This window comes from Eschrichtius robustus, chromosome 7 (genome assembly GCF_028021215.1).
Source record: "Eschrichtius robustus isolate mEscRob2 chromosome 7, mEscRob2.pri, whole genome shotgun sequence".
Classification (NCBI taxonomy): Eukaryota; Metazoa; Chordata; class Mammalia; order Artiodactyla; family Eschrichtiidae; genus Eschrichtius; species Eschrichtius robustus.
The window spans coordinates 127,715,027-127,734,621 of record NC_090830.1 but is presented as its reverse complement, the minus strand read 5'-3'; the positions used below and the strand labels follow the sequence as shown (position 1 = coordinate 127,734,621).

Genomic DNA, 19,595 nt, shown 5'->3' with positions numbered 1-19,595 from the left:
GCTGAGTGTCAGACGTCATTATTAGAACTCTTGGGATAAAGGACACAGCCCCTTCTGGGGGTCTCTATGGTAACAATCCCCATTGCTCGAAGCAGCTTATACATAGACTCATGTAATCCTCACACCAGCCTCAGGAGGTGAGACTATTACCGTCCTCATTCTGCAGATGAGAACGCTTAGGCTTTGAGAGGTGAAATGAGATGCCCAAGGTCACGGCTGGTAAGTAGTTGGGTTGGAAGTGGAGTCCAGGAAGCCTACTGCACAGCCCACTTTCGGTGTCCTGACTCTGCCACCCCAGGAAGGTGGGGTTGTGTTACACAGCCCAGGGCTCCAGAGTGGCAGGTGGGGCAAGATGAATACCTCCCCACCAGACTGTCCTCCGCAAGGGTCAGCTGCTCCCTCCAATATCAGAAGGGGGAGGTGACGGCCATGGTGATGCCAGTGTGCTCAGTGACGACTCATCCCAACAATTACGTTCAGCAGTTTCCTTCCCAAGGCCCAAAGGCTGGCTTTGTTGATGTGTGCTGTGCTATCTCACCTCACCCTCACCCCATGCCCATAAGGCAGGCAGTGTTATTATCCCCATGTTACAGGTGAGGAAACCAAGATGTGGAGAGCATCCCTCCCCCAGCCCCTAGGGAGGAGGCAGAGCTGGGACTCAGACCCAGGCTGTGGGCTCCCGGTGGCCCACGCTTGGCTTTTCCATCTCCTGGAGGCATGACGTGCATGGGCAAGGCGGCCAGTGGCAGGCAGTGCGCCAACAGAGAAGACCGTCCACTGCTCGCTCTGTCACCCCCATGGGTCAGGGTGGAGAGAGAGACGTCCCCCAGAGGCTACAGGGCAGGGTGTTTCCTCAGGGCTTCCTGAAGTGGGCAGGGAGTGCCGTGAATTCAGCTTTTCGGGGGTTCATGTCTCGCAGGTGTGTGTCCTAAGCGTCTAGGGGACTTGGCCAGCACAGATGCCGATATACATGCAGGAGCAGGAGGGCTCCTTGCTTTCTGACCACGGCCCAGATGCCCAGATGGCAGTGAGTGCCAGGCCCCCGGCGCACAGGAACCCTGGGCGGTGGGAGGGGAAACTCCCACCCTCACCTACCAGCTAACCCAGCATGATTTAATGTAAGCATTGCCCTATCCTGCAAATCCTGGGACACTGTGGTGGGCAGAGCACTGCTCTGGGGGTCCTAGGCCAGGGTCCCCTCCTTGGCTGCACTAATCCCTGCTGGGTGACCCAGCAAGCCACATCCTCCCTGCCTCTCCTTCCTTGTCAGTCACACGGAGGTCACCTCTGCCCGGCCAAGTCATCACCATGTGTGTAAGAGCACTTTGCAGAGAATAAGGCGGCAAATGAAACACATGAAAAGATGCTTGGTCTCACCCGTGATTAGAGATAAAAAGATAAACAAGAAGGAAACCCGGCTCTCACGCACCAAGAAGAGCGTTGCTGAATCCGAGGACAAGCGGGCGCCCGGGCCCTGGCAGGACCGGGAATCGGGCAGCAGTTTGGGAGGGCAATCTAGCAGCCCCTCACCGTGCAAAACCTTGCCCCTGGAATTCCTCTGCTAGGAATTTCTTTCTTTCTTTTTTTTTTCTTTTGTGGCCACGCTGAGTGGCTTGCGGGATCTTAGTTCCCCGACCAGGGCTTGAACCCAGACCCCGGCAGTGAAAGCACCGAGTCCTAACCACTGGACCACCAGGGAATTCCCATCCGCTAGGAATTTCTATGGATGTATTTGCAAAAATACATAAAGATGTATGTACAAAGTTATTCACTACTTCGGGAAAGCTGCACACAAAATTGAGGGAAACCTCCATGTCCATCAATAGGGGGCTGGGTTACATAAGGGATGTGCATATCTTTCTAAGAATACAGCAGCTCTTTATTTGCTGGCAGAGAAAGAATTCCCGAAGACGGTGAACCCAAAAAGTAAGAACAAGAGGCTGAGTGTATGCGTGTGTGTGCATGAGTGTATGCGTGTGTGTGCATACGTTAATAAGCATAGAGCATTTCTAGAATACACAAGAACTTAATTAACAGGCGGCGAACACTGAATTTTATCTGAACCATGGGCCCATGGGAGGTAAGTGACTTCTATACGACTTAGGTGAAAAACCAATACCCCCGCGCGCCCACACACACACACACACACATTGGCACACACTCGTGTGTGTGGGCTGTGCCCAGGGAGCACTCACCTTTCCAACCACTTCCACTGGAGAAACCGATCAAAATACATGCCGTCCAGGTACTCGTGGAAGGGTTCTCCCCTCAGGTAGTCGTGGACAGACCTAGCTCAGAGGGAACAAACAGATGAACGTTTTACAACCCTGACCTTGGAGCAGGTGGGCAGAGCCATATCCAGTAGATTATAGCCCCATCCACTTCCAGACTTTGGAGATGCAAATACACAGGGGCCTCCAACAGATGCAGCAGGAGTGGAGAGAGGCTCCACCATTCTACAAAGGTTGTTTGAGATTGACTGACTGACCCTGCAAACATTTAGGAAGTAGTTGCCTTTGGGGTTTGCTCTAGTTCTGGGATACAGCAGGGAGCATGATGGGGGACACACACGGCAAATAACAAACAAATAAAAGGACCCCAGGGGCACGTTATCGTGAATTGGGGTAAGCGAGGTCCCGGGGGGTGTCAGGGAGATCTGTCTGAAGAAGGGACGGGCTGAGATGAGAACGGAGGAATATTTAACTATGCGCAGTGGAGGGATTGGGTGTCTTGGGAACGGGAAGAGGGGCGCACGCCCTAGATTTGGTCGGGACCAGTGAAGGCCCTGGGAGGTTTTCAACCCTGCAGCAGAATTTACTGGTCATCTGCTGTGGGCCACACTCTAGGCCAGGCCCTGGAGGGCTCTGAACTTGGCTGCAGGCAGAGCTGGGCTTCTTCCCTTTAAAAAGCAGCCACGCTGACCAATCGAGCCCAGATGCTTGGGACCCGGAGAAGGGAGGGGACACGCAGAGTGGGGGCTCGTTGGAGGCTGTATCCTGCCAAACCCGAGAACAGGGGCTGGCGTCGGGGGCCAGGACGGCCGCTCCCTCAAGGTCGGGGGCAGCCCAGGGACCTCACCCGCTGTCAGAGCCGACCCTCGGCCGTCTCCAGGAGGGCAGCAACCACAGGCTTGTTTCTGCTCACGGTGGGCTCTCTCCAGCACCTACCACAGGCTGGGCCCCAAGCTGGCGCCCCTGAATGTCCCAGCTCTTCCCACGGCGAGCGCATGGGGCACTGGCAATAAGCCGTGGAAGCAGGACTGCGTTCTCGCTCACAAGGCCTCCCCCACGCAGCATGGTGCCAGGCACACAGCAGGCGCTCAACTAATGTCTGGGGTGCAGCGTCTGAACACGTGCGCAGTCACGCCAGCTGTGATCTTGGCACGTACGTATGTTCGTGCGGCTGCACGTCAGCTTACAGGGAGGGTGCGTGTGTGGGCGCAGGAACGGGTGTGAGCCTAGCTGCTCAAGCCTTCATGGCACGTGTGTGTGCGATGATGGCGCTTAATTGGTGCACGGCTCGCCCCACACCCACCGACTTGTCTCACATCCCATTATTGTTGCCGTACAGCCTGCAACGAGGTGACGGGGTGTGGCTGAGAGGGCAGCCTGCAGCCCAGCTCCCGCAGCAGCGCTGGTGGGTGGCAGTGATGGGGGCAGGAGTGGGCGGGGGGGACCTGGGAAGGATTTCCAAACCACCCAGACTGGGTCAGATCCGTGCACATTCCTCTGTCTCCACAGCCTGGAGAGCTACTTGCTTTCAACACCATCTGAAGCAGATGTTCTCTTTGGACTTGGCACCCTGGTATCTCTTCCCTTCACGAGAAGCGTACAAGCGCTGGGTGGCTTGGCTGGGCCTTCAGGCACTGAAGACCTGCCCCGGGTGCCCAGCGCTCAGGTGGAGGCTAGAGGCAGCCCCTTGCCGGGTGAATGTGTGGCAGCCCGAGGGGAGGTGGAGGGACTTGACGCCCCGGGGCCGGGAAGGAGGGAGGGAGGCCGGCGGCCGGAGCACTTACTGCACACAGGCAGAAAAGAGTTCTTTGCAGGGTTTCTGAAGGAGCTTCTCCTCCGTCTGGGAGACCAGGTCCCGGCCAACTTGGGCGATGAAAATTGGGGACTGCAGGGAGGAAGAGGAGAGGAGGCATCAGTGAGGGAGGGGGCAGGGCGCCGGGCGGCCTCGGGGGCCCCTCCTACCCGCACCTGGTCCTGGGCCCCTGCACCATGGTAGGCGGTCTGGCGAGGCGGCTGGGCTGGAAGGTGGTGACCCAGCCGGGACTCAGGGTCAGATTTCGGGCTCTGCCACGGACACCGCGTGTGACCTCGTAAGGCTACGTGGCTCCTCTGAGCCCCGCTCTGCAGAACATGGGTCACGGCATCCCCGCGTCCTGGACTGCGGTCAGAACCGAGTGGGAGGTGTGAGCCTCACAGCGTAGGGAGCCCCTCGGAGCTGCCCCGGTCCCTTAGCCACTGGGGTGGGGGGCTGCGTCCCCAGAGGGCAGACGTGAGACGGACCCCTGCCCGGCCTCGAGGCCGTGTGTGAAAGGGTCTGGACTAGGCAAAGGGGCAGGTGGAAGGACGGACGGCTCAGCGGCGAGGGGAGGGTTGTGACACGGGCACGGCCTCGGCGTTGGCAGGTCTGCGTGCCACTCCCACATCTGCCGCTGTAGCTCTGGGACCCTGGTCCTGGTACAGCCTGGCTGGCATCAGGGGGATGGTCAGTAATACTTGTTTCTCCAGGAATGAATCAATGAAGCCTTTGGGTCAAGCATTTGGCCCGGATCCTGGCAGGTAGCAGAAAGCGTGCAATACATGTCAGCACTGTCATTTCGTTCTCCTTCCAGTTAAGATGCCTGGCCTGAATATTTCAAGTTTGAAGGGACAGTTCCAAGAGGTTCTGGTCCTACCCAGGAGCAGCAGCCCCCCGGGAAGGTGCGGAGACAGCCAGAGGCAGCCCGGCCACCCCTTCCCCTGCCCCCGTCATTCACCCTCTGCCGGCTCTTTACTCACCAGGTGGGTCTTTAATAAACTACCGGGATAACAGAGAAAGCTGCCAGGAGTGGGCTCCAAAGGACAGGCTGTAGACACATCTTTCTCCCCCAAAGATGCTGAAATCTGAAAGGCTTGCTTTCTCTTCCCAGCTATCGAACTGTAACTCGGGGGCTGATTAAGCCCACTGGGTGGTGTCTGTGGGGGGGTTTGATCCTGGGGCTGGAGGGGGTGCCCGCAGCAGCCTGGCATGGCCCTGGTGAATGAAATCTCCCCAGTGTTCTGAATGCCCGCATTCCTGAGTTCCTTCCTTCGTTCTTTCTCCCCTAGCCTGGCCCTCTCCTCTCTGGTCCTTTCTGTAGGCTTTGCCCTAGCCCCTGCGCGGGGGAGGCCTCAGGTGTGTGTGTTGGGGGCAGCTGCTGTGCCAGTACATGCCGCCTGCACACCCAAGCGCAGGCAAAGCCCCTTACACGACCCCGCAGACTCAGAGCGCATCTCCCCAGGGCTGCTGTCACCAATCCTGGGTGGCGGCACCTTCGCCCCACGTTCCAGCCCACTTTGCCCTGGACCATCCCCCCCTCCCCACAGTAAAAACTCAATGAACGAGACAACAGAAGAGCAACAAGTAGAGCGCTGGCTTCTGGAGCGACTGCTGCTCGTTTTGCAGAAAAGAGGCTCACTGTTGGGGAGGAAGTCCCGAGCTCTGGTCTGACCTCTGCCCTTGGCCATTTCATGCCTCCATCTCCTCCTCTGTAACAGGAGGGAACAGCTCCAGAGATGCCCTACAGGCTCTTCAAGATTTGACAGCTGGGGGTTGGTCATTTTTGCTTCTGAGACTGGGGGAACTTGCTTCGAATCCTGGCAGCTGTCTCTTGGGGATCAATGATTCCAGGCTACTTCAAAGCAATCAAATATCAGGACAAGCCACCGAGGCCATGGGTGAACTGGCTTCAGGAAGAGAGCTGACGGCTGGGGCAGTTTTGGTTTGAAGGGCCCCGTGCCTGGCACAGAATTGGTGCCCGGCGTATATTTGTTAGTGAGCAAGATGAAACACAGTGTGCCAGGGTGTGGCCTTAACCCTGCCGTGAGTCAGCAAAGAGCAGAGACGCTGGGTGGGCGTGCCACGGGGAGAAACAGAACTATTTCTGGGACCTCAGAAAGGCACCCGAGTTGCCACCTGTATGCACTCAGACGCACACTTTGTCATGGAGTTCAGCCAGGGAGGACCCACCCTCACGCGCAGTGGCCCGGCCTGGTGTTGGGTACATGCACAGGGAGGGGTGTTAAAAGGTGAAGCCAGGGTGGTCCTTGACCTCAAAGCACTTTTTCTCCAGTAAGACATAAATAAGGTCATATCCACACAGAAAAGTTCCTTTGCCTCTCTTGGCTACAGGTGATGTATAAAATGAGCTGGATGGAACTCAATGGCTCTCAAACTTTTTTATCAGCAAATTTCTTTTCTCCTCCACCAAATGAAATGTTTCTATAGGCCCAATACTTAAAACCAATGTAAGTAATATAATGGGTAGCAACGGTTTCCTTCTATTGAGGCCAACACATTCTTTCATTCAATCTTCCTTCTGGCTCTGTGAGGTGGATACTATTATGATGTTCATTTCACAGATGAGGAAACTGAGGTTCAGCAAGGTTAAGACATTTGCCCAAGGTCACCCAGCCAACAAGCGGCAGAGAGGGGATTTACACCAGGTTGGGTGGGTCTAGAGTAAGTCTGGTTGGAGGTGGTGGGGTGTCTGGGCCACCTGTGCTCCCGTCACCCACCCCCATCTCCCAGGAGGCCCCTGAGGTGTGACCCTAGCCGTGGGCTGACCTGGCACCAAGACCCTCCAGCAGAGGCAGCTAGAACTTATATAGGAGATTTTGCAGCTCAGGGCAGTGAGCCACTGGGCTCAGAGAGACGGGGGGATCATTGCGGGGCGGCAGGGGTCATCTGGGAAAGCTGCCCAGAGGATGGGGTCAGAGGCAAAGCAGAACGTGGCCTCAGACCACCCACCCCTTCTGGGCCCTCCCATCAGTCAGCCACACTCCTAAGCAGATGGGAGGGGCTTCCCGGGTCTGGGGGCGGCCCAGCTGTGCATGAAGTCACAGCACTCTCATTCCTTGGGGCTGGCTGGCAGGAGGGCTCTGGGGAAGCTGCCCACACTCAAAGCCCTGAGGGGAGTCAACAGCGGGTAATAACGCGTTTGGTTTAATGACCACGGGTTTAAACTCAGTCTTTGGCTCGACATGAAGAGAACTAAGTGATTCCAACCAAACCTTCTCTCAAGTGACTCCGGGGAGTGACACCTTTGCCAATAAGAAGGGAATAAGAAGCTGTTGTCTGGTTTAAGTTGGGAACTGAAACCCAAACCTGCCAGGAGGAGCCGCTGCTCAAATGGACATTTGCTATTTGCATCAGTGGAATCTGAGGGTATTGGTCCGTCCCCTCCAGTTCAGAGAAGTCGATGGCAAAGGCAGACCCCCAGAGAAGGCTCTCCCCAGTCCACAGGTAAGGTCTGATGCGTCACGTAAGAAAAAGGGCCCTCAGACACTGAGAAGGCTCTGGGGTCCCGGTAACCACAGTCCATCCTCTGTGGCTTGAAGGCAGAAGAATTCCACAGTTTCAGATCTCTTTCCAGGAAGCTAATCCCTTCTGGTCCCAGGAGGCCTGTGAGGCCGGCTGGGGAAGGGAGAGGGGTGTGTGCTACAGGCCAGGTGGGCTCTGGCCAGGAATGTCACCCTCGCTGCACTGAAGCCTCAGAAATGCCAGGAGAGCTACGGTGGGCAGCGCTGTGGCTCCTTCTAGCAGGGACTGTCCCTCTGGGAGGAAGCTGAGGGTCAGGCTGGGGAGGAAGGATTGGGGGTCATTCTCCTCCATGTCAAAGATGTTCCCCGAATTTCTAACCAAACAGAAAGGACCTCAAGGCCCTCAGATATTTGCAGGACTGAAAGCAGCCCGGAGAATGGGTGTTGGTGGAGGTCGCTGGTAAAATTCCCCCTGGGGCCTGGGAACCCCTCAGGCCAGCCGTGGTTTGAAGCGACACTTAATTTCTTTGGTCACCAGGTGGTCTCTTCAAGTAGCTCCAGCCTGCAGGCCCAGACTTTAACACAAGAGTGTGCATTTAGGCACCAAGTCTCCTTTGAAATGTGAGCTGGTGTTGCTTCGTGGAGGACTGGGGACAGGGTTTCTCTGCTGGAGGCCCCACCGGGAACACTTGGCCTCCTGATGGTCTAGGGCAGCTGAAGCCAATGGCTGGTCAACCTCGATGTGACCAGCCTGCCTGGCCCCGCCAAGAAGTCCACTCTGCTGGCAGTCAGGACGAGCCCCAACTGCCCTTAAGGAGGGTTCTACGGCCAACTCCAGGAGAGCTTAAAACAGCAAGACATGCCTCTGGGACACAGCTATGTACGCCCTGGGCCGCTAACCACAGAGCTCTCTCCCCTCCAGCCTGATGAGACGGGACTTGGTTCCCTGAGGAACTGTAGGCTCAGGGCCACCTGTCCTGCCCCTGAAATCACACATGGAGCAAGGGAATAAACCTCCCCCTCCTCTTTGGCTAAGACTCCTCCCCATTTCTTCTCCCTCGAGGCTGGCAGTGGGAACAGACATGGCATTAAAGCTCGGGTGTGCTTTATCCACTCTCTGTGGGTCTGTGCCTCTGGATGAAAGCCCCTGTCACCAGAGGGAAAAGAACGGGCTCCAACCTTCCCTGTGGAATGTGAAATTGACCTTGAATCTGGTACCAGAAGAACTTGGGGCTGCACTTGGATGGGGCCAGGCGGCCAGCAGGCCCAGATGGTAGGACAGACTCAGCACACTTGCCCCTTTGTACCTCCAGCCCCGCTATGGCCCAGACTCACTCTCTGCTGTTCCTGATGCACATGCCACAGGCTCTAGGCATCCTGCTGCGTGTTAGCCAGAATGCACATTTCAGGCAGCGAAAGGTGAAGGCTGCATGGGTGCCCTGAGCACACTGAGAAGAGCCCCGTGTGTTGCTTTGAATGTGAATGGGGCAGGCCAGTGACCTGGGTGTAGGGGCCCAGTGGGCTTTGCACCTTCACACCTCCCTAAGCCCTCTCCTCCCTTTTGTCCCCACTCCCCTGTTAAGTTCTCAGTGCCCTCATGCTGCCTCACTGCCTGTGACCCTCAACTTCAACATGTGGCCTAGGCCAGACCTCTCATCCTCTGCTCCATCAACACGGAGACCTCTGCAATATTCAGGCATGGATGGTACTGATGGCCAGTAATGATTCAGCGCACTGGGGTTTCTAAAGAGGAGAGAGTTGGCAGGAGGATTGGGGGTGGGAGGGCGTCTGCTTAGTTAGAAGAGCTAGGACTTGTCCTGAAGCTGCATTTGCATGGCAATGGATTAAGAGGGAGCATGTGCTGGGTCTGGGGTGACATACAGGCTAACAGAGATTACCGGGGTGCTTCAGGGACTAAGGCTGGGGAGCAAGGGACGGTGGTGGGGAAGGCATGGGCCTGGTCTGGGCATGAAGCCTCCCCTGGGTGCTTAACTCAGCTCTCAACCCAGGCAGCCTGTGCCGATCATCCACCACGCCCAGGCGCTGCCTGCCCCAGAGAACTCCAGCGAGAGGGACGGAGCCCCAGAGGCAGGCCGACAGCCCAAGCCCAGCTCGCCCTCCACAGGTCATCCAGCCTGGGCCGGGCCAGCCGTTGGTCCACCAGCTGGCACTATGGAGCCCCTTGCTGCAGACACCCCACAGAAGACCAGCCTCCCCGGCCTCTAGAGTCGGGAGCGATTGATTACCAAGTGCTGCATCTCAGACCTGAGGAGGGCGGCCTCTGCAATAAGAATTTAGGGGAGAAATGAGAGAGCAGGTTGGGAGGGAGCCCTGGGGAGGGAAGACTGGAACTGGACCTTGAGGGAGCGGTGGGATTTACACCAGGGGAGGGGCACCGCGCGGGCAAAGGCCTGGAGGCTGGAGCAAGCAGGGAGCAGTCGGGGTGCTGCTCGGAGTGCGAGTGCGGAGGACTCATCCAGATAAGGTTAAATAAGCGGGGCGGCTGACAGGATCAGGTCTTGCCAGGCTGGTTCTCACTGGCTGCTGAGTCACCAGCCCGACGGTGGCATCGTGAGGGTGAGGGCGGCTGCCTTGCTCTCCCTGGCGCCGCTGCTCCGAGGTGACCAGCAGGATGAAGGGACCTCATTTCCTGCATCGGAGAGAAACTCCACGTGTCTGAGGACCTTATTCCCGAAGCACCTCCTGGCTTCCAAGTCCCTTGTTTCAAGATGTCAGAGTGGAAATGGGATCCACTGTATGTGGCCCTGGCAGCGCCCAGGGATAGAGGCACGGTTGGGCCATGAAACAACCCTCCACACCTCCTCAGTAGCCAAGACTCCCGAAGCAAGCGCCTCTGCTGTCGCCCTTGGAGCCTCCTGGAAACACACGTCCTACACTTGCTCAGAGGTTCAGGACCGAGACGGAGCAGGAGGAGGAGGAGAACACAGAGGGCTCTTCTGGGAACACCCCCAGGGCCTCACTGACTCAGCCCACTCCTGGCACCGATGGGCAACCGAGAGAATGGACCCCTCCGAGTCAGTGCTGGCCAGGGTCGAGCCGGACCAACACCGGAGGGGCTCCGTAGCGGGCAGAGTTCGGGGAGTGGATCCGAGCTGCATGGGTTCTACCCAGGTGTCCTGAGCCAGCTCTAGGGAAAGGACACAGCCTTGGCCTCCCTGGCCCCACTCGAAACCAGCTTTTCCCTACTTCACAGACGGGGACAGGCACACACGGCAATCTTAGCCCTAGTATGTCACCCACCCAACCCCTCTCCGTCCCACTGCCCTGGTTTCAAGAATTCTCTTCTGTCGCCTGGACTAGCCAGTAGGCCCCTCACGAATCTCTGCAACCACTTGCTCTTATGTGGACACAACGGCCGCCAAGGGAGTTCTCCGACACCACACAGCGGAAGTGATCTCCATGGCCAGAGGACCAAAATCCAGTGCCTTCTCGGCCTTGGTTCCAAATGCCCTTCTCGACCTGCTTCCCCATCATGCCCTCTGCTCGCCAGGGCTCTCACCCCATACTTGTTATTTCCTGGGCGAGCTCCGGCTTTCCAGCTGCTGAGCCTTTGCTACTGGAAGGAGCCCTTTTGGCCCCCTCACGGCACGTTGTCCGAACCCTACCCCCTATTCAGGACCTGTTTCCAATACAACCTCATTCAAGATGATTCTTTGAGCAGGCAGGGCCTTCCACCCAATCCCACCTCCCAGTGACAATTGTGGTCACCATCGCTACTTCTTGAGCACCTAACATATGTTAAGTCCTAGGAGCTTTACGTGGGGTTATCTTTTTTAATCCTCTCAAAGTAGGTTTTATTATCTCCACCTTATAGATGCAGAAATAGGCCCCGAGAAGTTAAGTAACTTGCCCAAGATCACAGAGCGAGCGTGGGAGCAGAGACAGGATTCAAACCCAGGCAATCTGGTCAGAGAGCCTTATCCCTAAGCACCATCAGGTCCTCCAAGGATGCCATAGTCTTTCTCGAATAGTGAAGAGGATGCTACTTTGGCCTTGGAGAGCAAGCCCTCTTTGGAGGCTGGATAATGAGGTGCAGCGGACTCTGCATGTTTTGGCAAGTGCTATTTGTATAGCGCTGTCATATGTATCACACACACACACACACACACACACACAGGCTAATGTCCAGCTTATGCTTCGCTTCAACATATGAAAACATCCCTCCGAGGAGCTCCGCACTCATTAGTAGCAGTTCCATCAGTGAACAAAAGGTCAGCCCAGGAGACTGTCCGCTCTATCTCCAGACGCAAGCACTTAGGGCTTAATGATGTGTATATTTTCATACGTGGGCAGTTGACATTCCCCATGTAAACTATTTGCAATTTCTCAGTGTGGACAGACTAGGCTCAGGAAAAGCTGAGCAGGAGAGAGGCAAGACACTCTGGAAGATAGGGGTTCTGGGGTGTCTCCTTCCTTCCAAACAAGGGGCTTCCTGGGGGTTTGCCTGTCCCACCCATACCAGGGTGGAGGCAGCTGTTTCTTGGGGGGCCACCCCATTTCTCCTCCAGGACGGGAACTGGGAGGGGCACTCCCACAGCGGTGCCCTGGCCGCCCTTTGACCCTTGGTGAGGGGATCTCTGTCAGCTGCGGGAAGCTCTGCACACGGGGCTGCCAAGGCCTGGCCGTGGGCAGGGACAGGGGTGGGAATCGGCCTCCAGCAGGATCCAGGGCCAGAGGCGTCGTGGGACCCTGGGGAGGGGCTGGCTGATAGTCACTGGTCCCTCCATGTGAGTTTTCCTACAAATTCATACGTCTCTCTCTCCCTGGAACGATGCCATAGGTGGGGCTTGTTCCAAGGTCACAAATGTAGACGCTGAGCCTTAGAGAGCTCTTTGAGGGGCAGGAATGTTGTTCATTCCTGTCTCATCAGAACTGAGTGCAGCGCTTGGTGAGCAGCTAGTACTCCGTACATGCCCCTAGACACGATAATTAGTAAACACAGGACCTGAGATTCAAATCCAGGCCTGCCCGGCTCCAAAACCTGTAATCTCTCTACTCTGCTTGGCTGATATGAACTTACAATGTACCCTGCATGTAGTAGGTGCTCAATATATTTGTAGAACAAATGTGTGTGCACATGCCCGTTCATAGCAGAAGTACCTTCATGAGGTCATCTGGTCTACCCCCTGCCTTTGGGACATCTGGGCCAATCAGTTCTTTGGGATTTTCTTAGTTAAAACTAGTTGGAGTGCTTGTCTGGGGCAGAAACTGTGGGCTGGAGGCTTGGGGGCAGCTGGGGGAGAACCTGGAGCTGCCTTGGGTAAAGCGTCCTGGTGCCAGGGGTTCCTGAGCCCACGTACAGCCGTGTCTCTCTCATGGTTTCATTTAATCGTATCCCCCACCCCTCCAATACATTCCTCCTTTGTTTGAGCAACTGGGAGTTAAGTATCTGCCACTTGCTGCCAAGAATCCAGACAAATTCACCATCTGTAAACTCAGGAGTTGGGCCAGGTGGCGAGGAGGACCCTCTAAAGGCTTCCCCTCCCCTCGCTTTTCTCTGCCCCCGCTCAAGTTTGCTGGTTCCGAGTTCCGTACACTAACTCAGCCCAGCCCGCTGGACTCTAGGAACAGGAACTGGGTGAAGAAAGCAGGACGGGCAGGAGGTGGGCAAAGGAGGGTGCTCATTCCAACCCCGAATCCTGACTTGAAATTAAACCTGCTTGTACAATCACAACTGGCAGACAAAGGAGAGCATTTACTGAACGGCAGCTTTGGACAGCATTTCCTCACTCCAGGGTTGATTTAAGGGTCTGGCTGACAGGAAGAAAAAGCGCCATTCTTCCACCTTTTAATCAAAACCTTCAGTGCCATGTGCAAAAGCCATGGCCACGCAGCCTGGGTCCATCTGGAGTAGCTCGTCTTCCACATCAGCCAGGCAGCAGGCACAATCCACGAGCCCCAGACAAGAACAGAACCAGAGGAAAAAGCAGGGTTTTGTTATCTTGGTCACTGGGGAAAAGTCAATCAGCCAAGCCAAGCGCTCGCGAGCAAAGGGGCTCTGGCCCCTGCTACTCTGGGCCTGATGTCTGTCCCCTGCAGCTCTCGGCCCAAACACCAACTCCTCCCTGAGTGTCCACGTGGTCAGCAAGGCTGCTGGACTGCATGGCCTGAGCACAGTGCCAGATGCAGCCCCCTTGGGCAGAGACACATGCTGGACAGGCAGCTGGTTGCTGGAGGTCCTTGGGGTAGAAGCTGGGAAAACGACAAGTCTCATGGCACCTCTCTCAAGCTCTAAGGAAATGTGATGTTCACCTCTGGCCATCAGGTGGGCAGGGTCTCCAATCAGAAGCAATTCACCCTGAAGCAGAGGAAGCTGAAGCTTTGGGGCCCTTTACTTGCAGTCCTAGGAGCTACAGAGTTTTCTAGGTGAGAGAGGAAGCATTTCTGCACAAGCACCTCCGGTAAATTGAGATCTCAGGTGAAAAGGACCGAATCTCCAAGGCTCCAGGCAGTGGTTGTCGTTTCTTCTCTCATTCTCAGGAAATACTTTTGTACCTAATGTTCTGTTCGTTCTTCTTAAAGAGCATACTTCCCATGCTACTTAAGCTTCAGCCCCTACAAAACCTGGATCTTCCCTTGTCTCTGATAGACAGCACTCGGTCTTGAAGGGCCCTTCTCTAGGGGGACATCCAGGGGTCCACCTCCTGCCCGACTGCCACTCTGCACCTTAATCTTTTTGTGATGAACAGCCAAAGACCCAGAGTCCAAGGGGCTCCCGGGGCTCTCTGGGGCTTCTCATGGTAGGAGAAGGTGAGGAAGGCCATTGCCCTGACACTGTGCTGGGAAGCAGCCCGGTGTCCTACGTAAGGCCCACGGTTCCATTATGACGCAGACACACACGGCCACCCTGGTGATCTCCTTAAGTCTTTGGGCAACGATCTCTTACACCACTTCGGGGGTGACCCTGGGGATAGCGGGTTACTCTGCCAGGCCAGGAACACATCACAGGGCGCGGAGCTGCCTCTGTGAGCAGACCCAGAGGTGGTGCCACTGCTGTGACCAGTCAGAAAGCAAAGAGCCCGCTGCTTCTCCCGCTGGGGTCCGAGCTGATTCAGTCTGTCAGCTACAACAGGGTCCCTGAGTGTCCATTCTGTGCCCAGGTCATGAGCTCCACCAATGACCTCATAAACCGACTCACTTGGCCAATGGCAGGAGTTCAAGGCTGGTGGGGACTGAGGGTGGCAGAGTGTGGAGCTGCCTTTCAGCCCCTAGAAGGGCAAGCTCAGAGCGGTGGCCTCATGGCTGAGGTGAGGTCTGATCAAGGCTCAGAGGACGAAGGGTGTTTGGCTAGGCAATGAGGAGGACCCTCCAGGTATCTATACCCTGCGAAGTATTCTGAGAAGACCAGGGATCCGAAAGAATCAACTTTATCCTATGGCAAAATCGACACTTGTCTGGACAAATTTAAGATGGCAGAGAGCAGGTTCACAGAGACCATCAACTGCGTGAGGGGCCACGGGGCCAGGCGGTCTTCTGAGCAAGGCTGCTCTACAGGGGGTTCCAGCCCTTTCCGAGGGTGCCCCTGCTGACTGGGCCACCCCAGGTCACAGGGTATCACATTCCCTGGGTCAGCAAAGTGGAGAAACACAGCCCTTGAGACATAGCCACGACCCTCCAAGAAGGGAAAAGCAGATAGGGACTGAAAGGGTCTTGTCCCTTACTTCCTTTGCTGTTCAACTGGCTTCGCAGAAATCAGGATGAAGGATTTTTAGGGGTCAGGAAGTGAGAGAGAACATTTTTAAACACTAGCAGAATTTAGGCAGAGGCCCTGAGAGCTGGGCAACTTGAATGAGAAAGAAAGGAAAACATACAAGTGGCCCTGACCCAGACCATGACTTTTTACGTCAAAAGCAAAAAAGGATAATTAACAAAACGAAATCTGCCTGGACGTGGAGTGAGAGGCCAGCCGGGCTCTGTCAACTTGATAATCTCCGGTCAAGACCTGTGGGCCCAGAGTGTGCGATGGGAGAAGACTCGCTGTTTACACAGGCGGTCCTGGCTCTCAGGACCCAGAGAAGCGGGGTTTTTCCTGGCGAGCGGTTTGAATTCGGCCACCTCTGCTCTGGGTCAGGGCGGCCACGTGCAGGTAATTCACGGGTAGAACTTGAGTCCTAAGGGGCTGAGGTGCAGAACGCTCACGGCCGGGAGTGTCTCTCGTTCCTTGTGCACGAGAGGTGAGGGCACAGCAAGCCGACTCTCCACCTTCCAGAACACCAGCCTCCAGACCGGCTTCAATTTGAAGCTGTGTTGGAAATACCTTGGCCCGGGAAGATTTTTCTGCAGTCAAGATTTCATTCCACGCGGCTTGGGAATGAAGGAGGGGCAGGAATCTCCTAAGATCCAGGGAATTCGACTGAAACCCCCATGATGTCATTTCTCTGCCCAAGGCCCACGGTCAGGGAGGGCCTGTCAGGCCACACGGATTCGGCCGAGCACAGGCACCGCAGAGACCAGCATTGCTGCCTACCCAGGGCAAGGCTGAGGGGAGGTTGTCCTCAGGAAGCCTGTGGCTGGTTTCTCCGTCTCCAGACACTCTAAAAAGAGGAATTCTGGTCAGGAAGCACTACACACACACACACACACACAGGAATGGGGGTCAGAGGTAGTGCTGGCTCCACTGGCATCAAAGGAACATCCAACTTCCCGACCTGGAAGGTCACAAGAAAGGAAGAGGGACCCCGATGGGCATGCTCTGGCCTGCCGTGTGGAGCCCCGGCTGGCAGAGCAGCCTCAAGGATGTCGAGAGGGGCCCAAAGACATCAGGCAAAGAGGATGTGTTTTCCAGGAAAGGTTGGGGGAGAGAAATAAATGTATCTATTTGAAGGACAATTACACAGTCTTTAAAAATGTTGTGCAGGGAGATTGTGACATGAGAAAAAGCTAACGACACAGCGCAAAGGTTCGGAGCCAGAAGGTGGACCTGGCGCAGGAGGGAGCAGCCAGTGTGCACATCCTCCAATCCACCTGCCCTCCCGGACTTGCTACTTCGTGCAGCAGCTGGGAAGCTGATTCGGGGGGATTCTGTCTTTGGTTAACCTCTGAGAAGGCGACACAGTGGAAAAGAAAGATCCCAGGTTCTAAAATCGGACAGACCGGGGTTATATCTCATAATCACGTTTTTTCTGTTGTTGTTCTTTTTCTTTTATTGTGGTAAAATAGACATAACAGAAAAATTGCCATTTTAACCACTTGTAAGCAGACGATTCCACAGCATTAATTACATTCATAATGTCGACTATCACCACCATCTTTTTCCACATTTTTTCCGTCATCCCAAACAGAAACTCTATACCCATTAAGCAATAACTCCCCATCCCTCCCTCCAACGAGTCCCTGGTAAGCTCTAATTTACTTTCTGTCTCAATGAATTTGCCTATTCTTGACATTTCATATAAGTGGAATCACACAGTATGTGGCCTTTTATGTCTGGCTTCTTTCACTTAGCATAATGTTTTCAAGATTCATTCATGCCATAGCATGTGTCAAGACTTATTCCTATTTATGGCTGAATAATATTCCAGTGTGGATACAACACATTTTGCTTATCCATTCATCCGTCAATGGACAATTGAGTTGTTTCTACTTTTTGGCTATTGTGAATAATGTTGCTATGGATATTTGCATACAAGTTATCTGTGTCAGTCCCTGTTTTCAATTCTCCCAGCTTTCCCTCTTAATAGCTAAAGGCCTTTACCCAAGGTAGAACAGGGACAAATGTGTCTACTACAAATGAATGTCATGAAGACAGGATGCGATAAAGATGTAAAGCATACAGCATACAGTAGGTGCTAAAATAATGTCACTTTGCCCCACCTCCCCCTTTAACACCCACCCTTAGTAAAGGAGTGTGAGAGGGTTAGAGTCAGTGATGCCCTCAAGGGCATCTCCATTTAAAAAGTGTGGATACTTAAATGGTGGAACTTTCGGCACCAGCAGCCTTCTCTGCTTTGTTGGCACACTACAAATGTCTCAGCATTTAGACAAGTACTGACGCAAAGAATAATAGCCTCAGGGGAACTCAGGCCCAGTTGCAGGCCAACCAGGGTGGGAGGTGGTAAATGAAGTCAGGAAGCATTCCTTTTCGTGCCTTTGCGCCATACTTGCAGCACAGGGGTGTGGAAAGCCCAGTGAGGAATGTTCCATTCTCCTCCTCCAGCTGTATGACCCTTCAGGGGTCCAGCTCCTCTTTGAGCCTCAGTTCCCTCATCTAGGAAATGAGGAGTTTGGCTTAGCCCAGTAGTTTTAAAACTGGGTTCCAAGGAGCCACAAGTGTTCTTCTCAAAGCCAGGGCTCAGGACGGGGAAGGGAGCAAAAGGGGGCCCTGCCCTAGGCTGGTCAACCACAGCAGATCCGCGTGTCTTTGCATCTGGAAATCTACAGCTAAAACTGCATGCAAAGCCTTGGACCAGGTGGCCCCTGAGATCCCCTGGGTGCTGTAGCCTACTCTAGGTGGTGTCCTCTTTCCCCTTGGGATGAACTAGAGGAACAGTCCCTGAGGGTGGGCTATGGAGTCATCTCCCGATGTACCAGGATTGCTGGCTCAAGCAGCAGGGGCACTCCATGGGGAACCATGTAGTGCTGGGTGCTGGGGCAAACTTGAAATGACCCAGGAGCCCTGCTGCTCTCCAAACGGCACTGGTTTGCCAGTCTCCAAAGGACTGGTCATTAACAGTCCTTCAATCAAGAAGAGATGTGAGTGGAGCTCAAGGCAGGGAGCCAGGTTAGGTTATCTTAGGAGAGCAGGATGGGGAAGGGTCAAGAGCACAGACTCCGAAGTCTCAGCTTCCTCCATCCCAGCTGTGTGACCTTGAGCAAGTTACTTAACCTCTCTGTGTCTTCACCTCCTCATCTTTAAAATGGAGATAATCTATGGGGTAGATATGAGGATTAAGTGAGTTATTTAAAGCCCTGAGAACAGTGTTTGGCACACAGTAAGAGCTGTTCCCAGGAAGTTCCTTTCTCAAGTTTTCTTTTCAACCCTCTTCCAGCCTTGAGACTTCTTGCAGTGCTGTGGCAGAAAGTGGGAAAACCTCGGGTGCATGCCCCACAGGTCCTTCCAGCTGGACCCTTCCAGCCAGACCTTGCCCAGGAGGGGTTCAAGCAAAGGTGGATTCTGAGCTCACCAGATTCACTGACAACAGGATGGAGATGTCGTTCGGGCTGCAGGGAGGCAGACAAGAGCCAGGTGATCTTAGCAGAGGTGAACAGCTGGCTCTGGGGCCAGAAGCAGGGAGCTCAAACCCCTGGAGGGCAGGCCGGGCACGTGGAAGGGAGGCATTTACCCGAGCCACCCGTATTCCATGGCCTTGGGTCCCTGGAGACCAAGTGTTGGTTAGACGGTTAGATGGATACTAAGCTAGCTCCTCAAGGCCCCAGATCCCAGGAAGGGAGATCCAGGAGCGAGCCTCAGCCCTAGTGCCCTCTGCTTTAGGTCATGCTGTCTCTTCCAACAACAAGCCAGCATTTCTAAAATGCATCATAGCTGGGAAGTAGACAGCCCAGCATTTTCCAAAGATGATGAAGTGGTCTTAGCCTCGAGGTACAAGGACACAATTAAATAATACTGAATCACTCAGTGAAAAAAGTATTCCCTTCTCAATTTTCTTTCAAGTCTCCCATCCTCAAGAAGAAAGTCTCAGTGTGATGCTACCTACCATCTTGCTAACCTGTCTCTAATACTCGCTACTTGCCCTTCAGAAACAAAGAGAAAGGAGGCTCCGAGCGTTAGGTAAGCAAAAGAGTATCCAGCTAGGATAACTTTCCCAGTTATCTTTATGTACAGCAAATCAATACTGGCTTTCCAGGTAATTCCTGATAACAAAGTTTCCTTTTGAAACTCATTTATTTCAAGTTAAAAGATGAGTTGATTTAAAGAAAAATGAGCCCATTTGGGCACCACTGTTATCATGCCCATACTCAGATGGGGAAACTGAGGCTCCAAACACGCCCCACGGGAAAGTGGCAGAACTGGGTTCCATGTGCCCCTGAAGACAGAGATTGAAGCCTCTGACTGCCCCAGAGGCCGAGGAGCTGTCCCCTTTCGGGAAGCCAGCTGTTTGGGTTAGC

The 19,595-nt window shown here is 54.7% G+C and overlaps 1 protein-coding gene across 7 annotated transcripts in view; it reads right to left on the bottom strand.

Moving 5' to 3' along the window:
- Positions 1-19,595, bottom strand: part of GRK5 (G protein-coupled receptor kinase 5) — a 219,971-nt gene that overhangs the window by 25,439 nt on the left and 174,937 nt on the right. For all 7 annotated transcript variants that reach the window (XM_068548645.1, XM_068548647.1, XM_068548648.1 and 4 more), the window contains 2 exons: positions 4,016-4,116; positions 2,196-2,288 (listed from right to left, as the gene is read on the bottom strand). In XM_068548645.1, the coding sequence (XP_068404746.1) occupies positions 2,196-2,288; positions 4,016-4,116 (194 nt within the window). The remainder of the gene's footprint in view (positions 1-2,195; positions 2,289-4,015; positions 4,117-19,595) is intronic.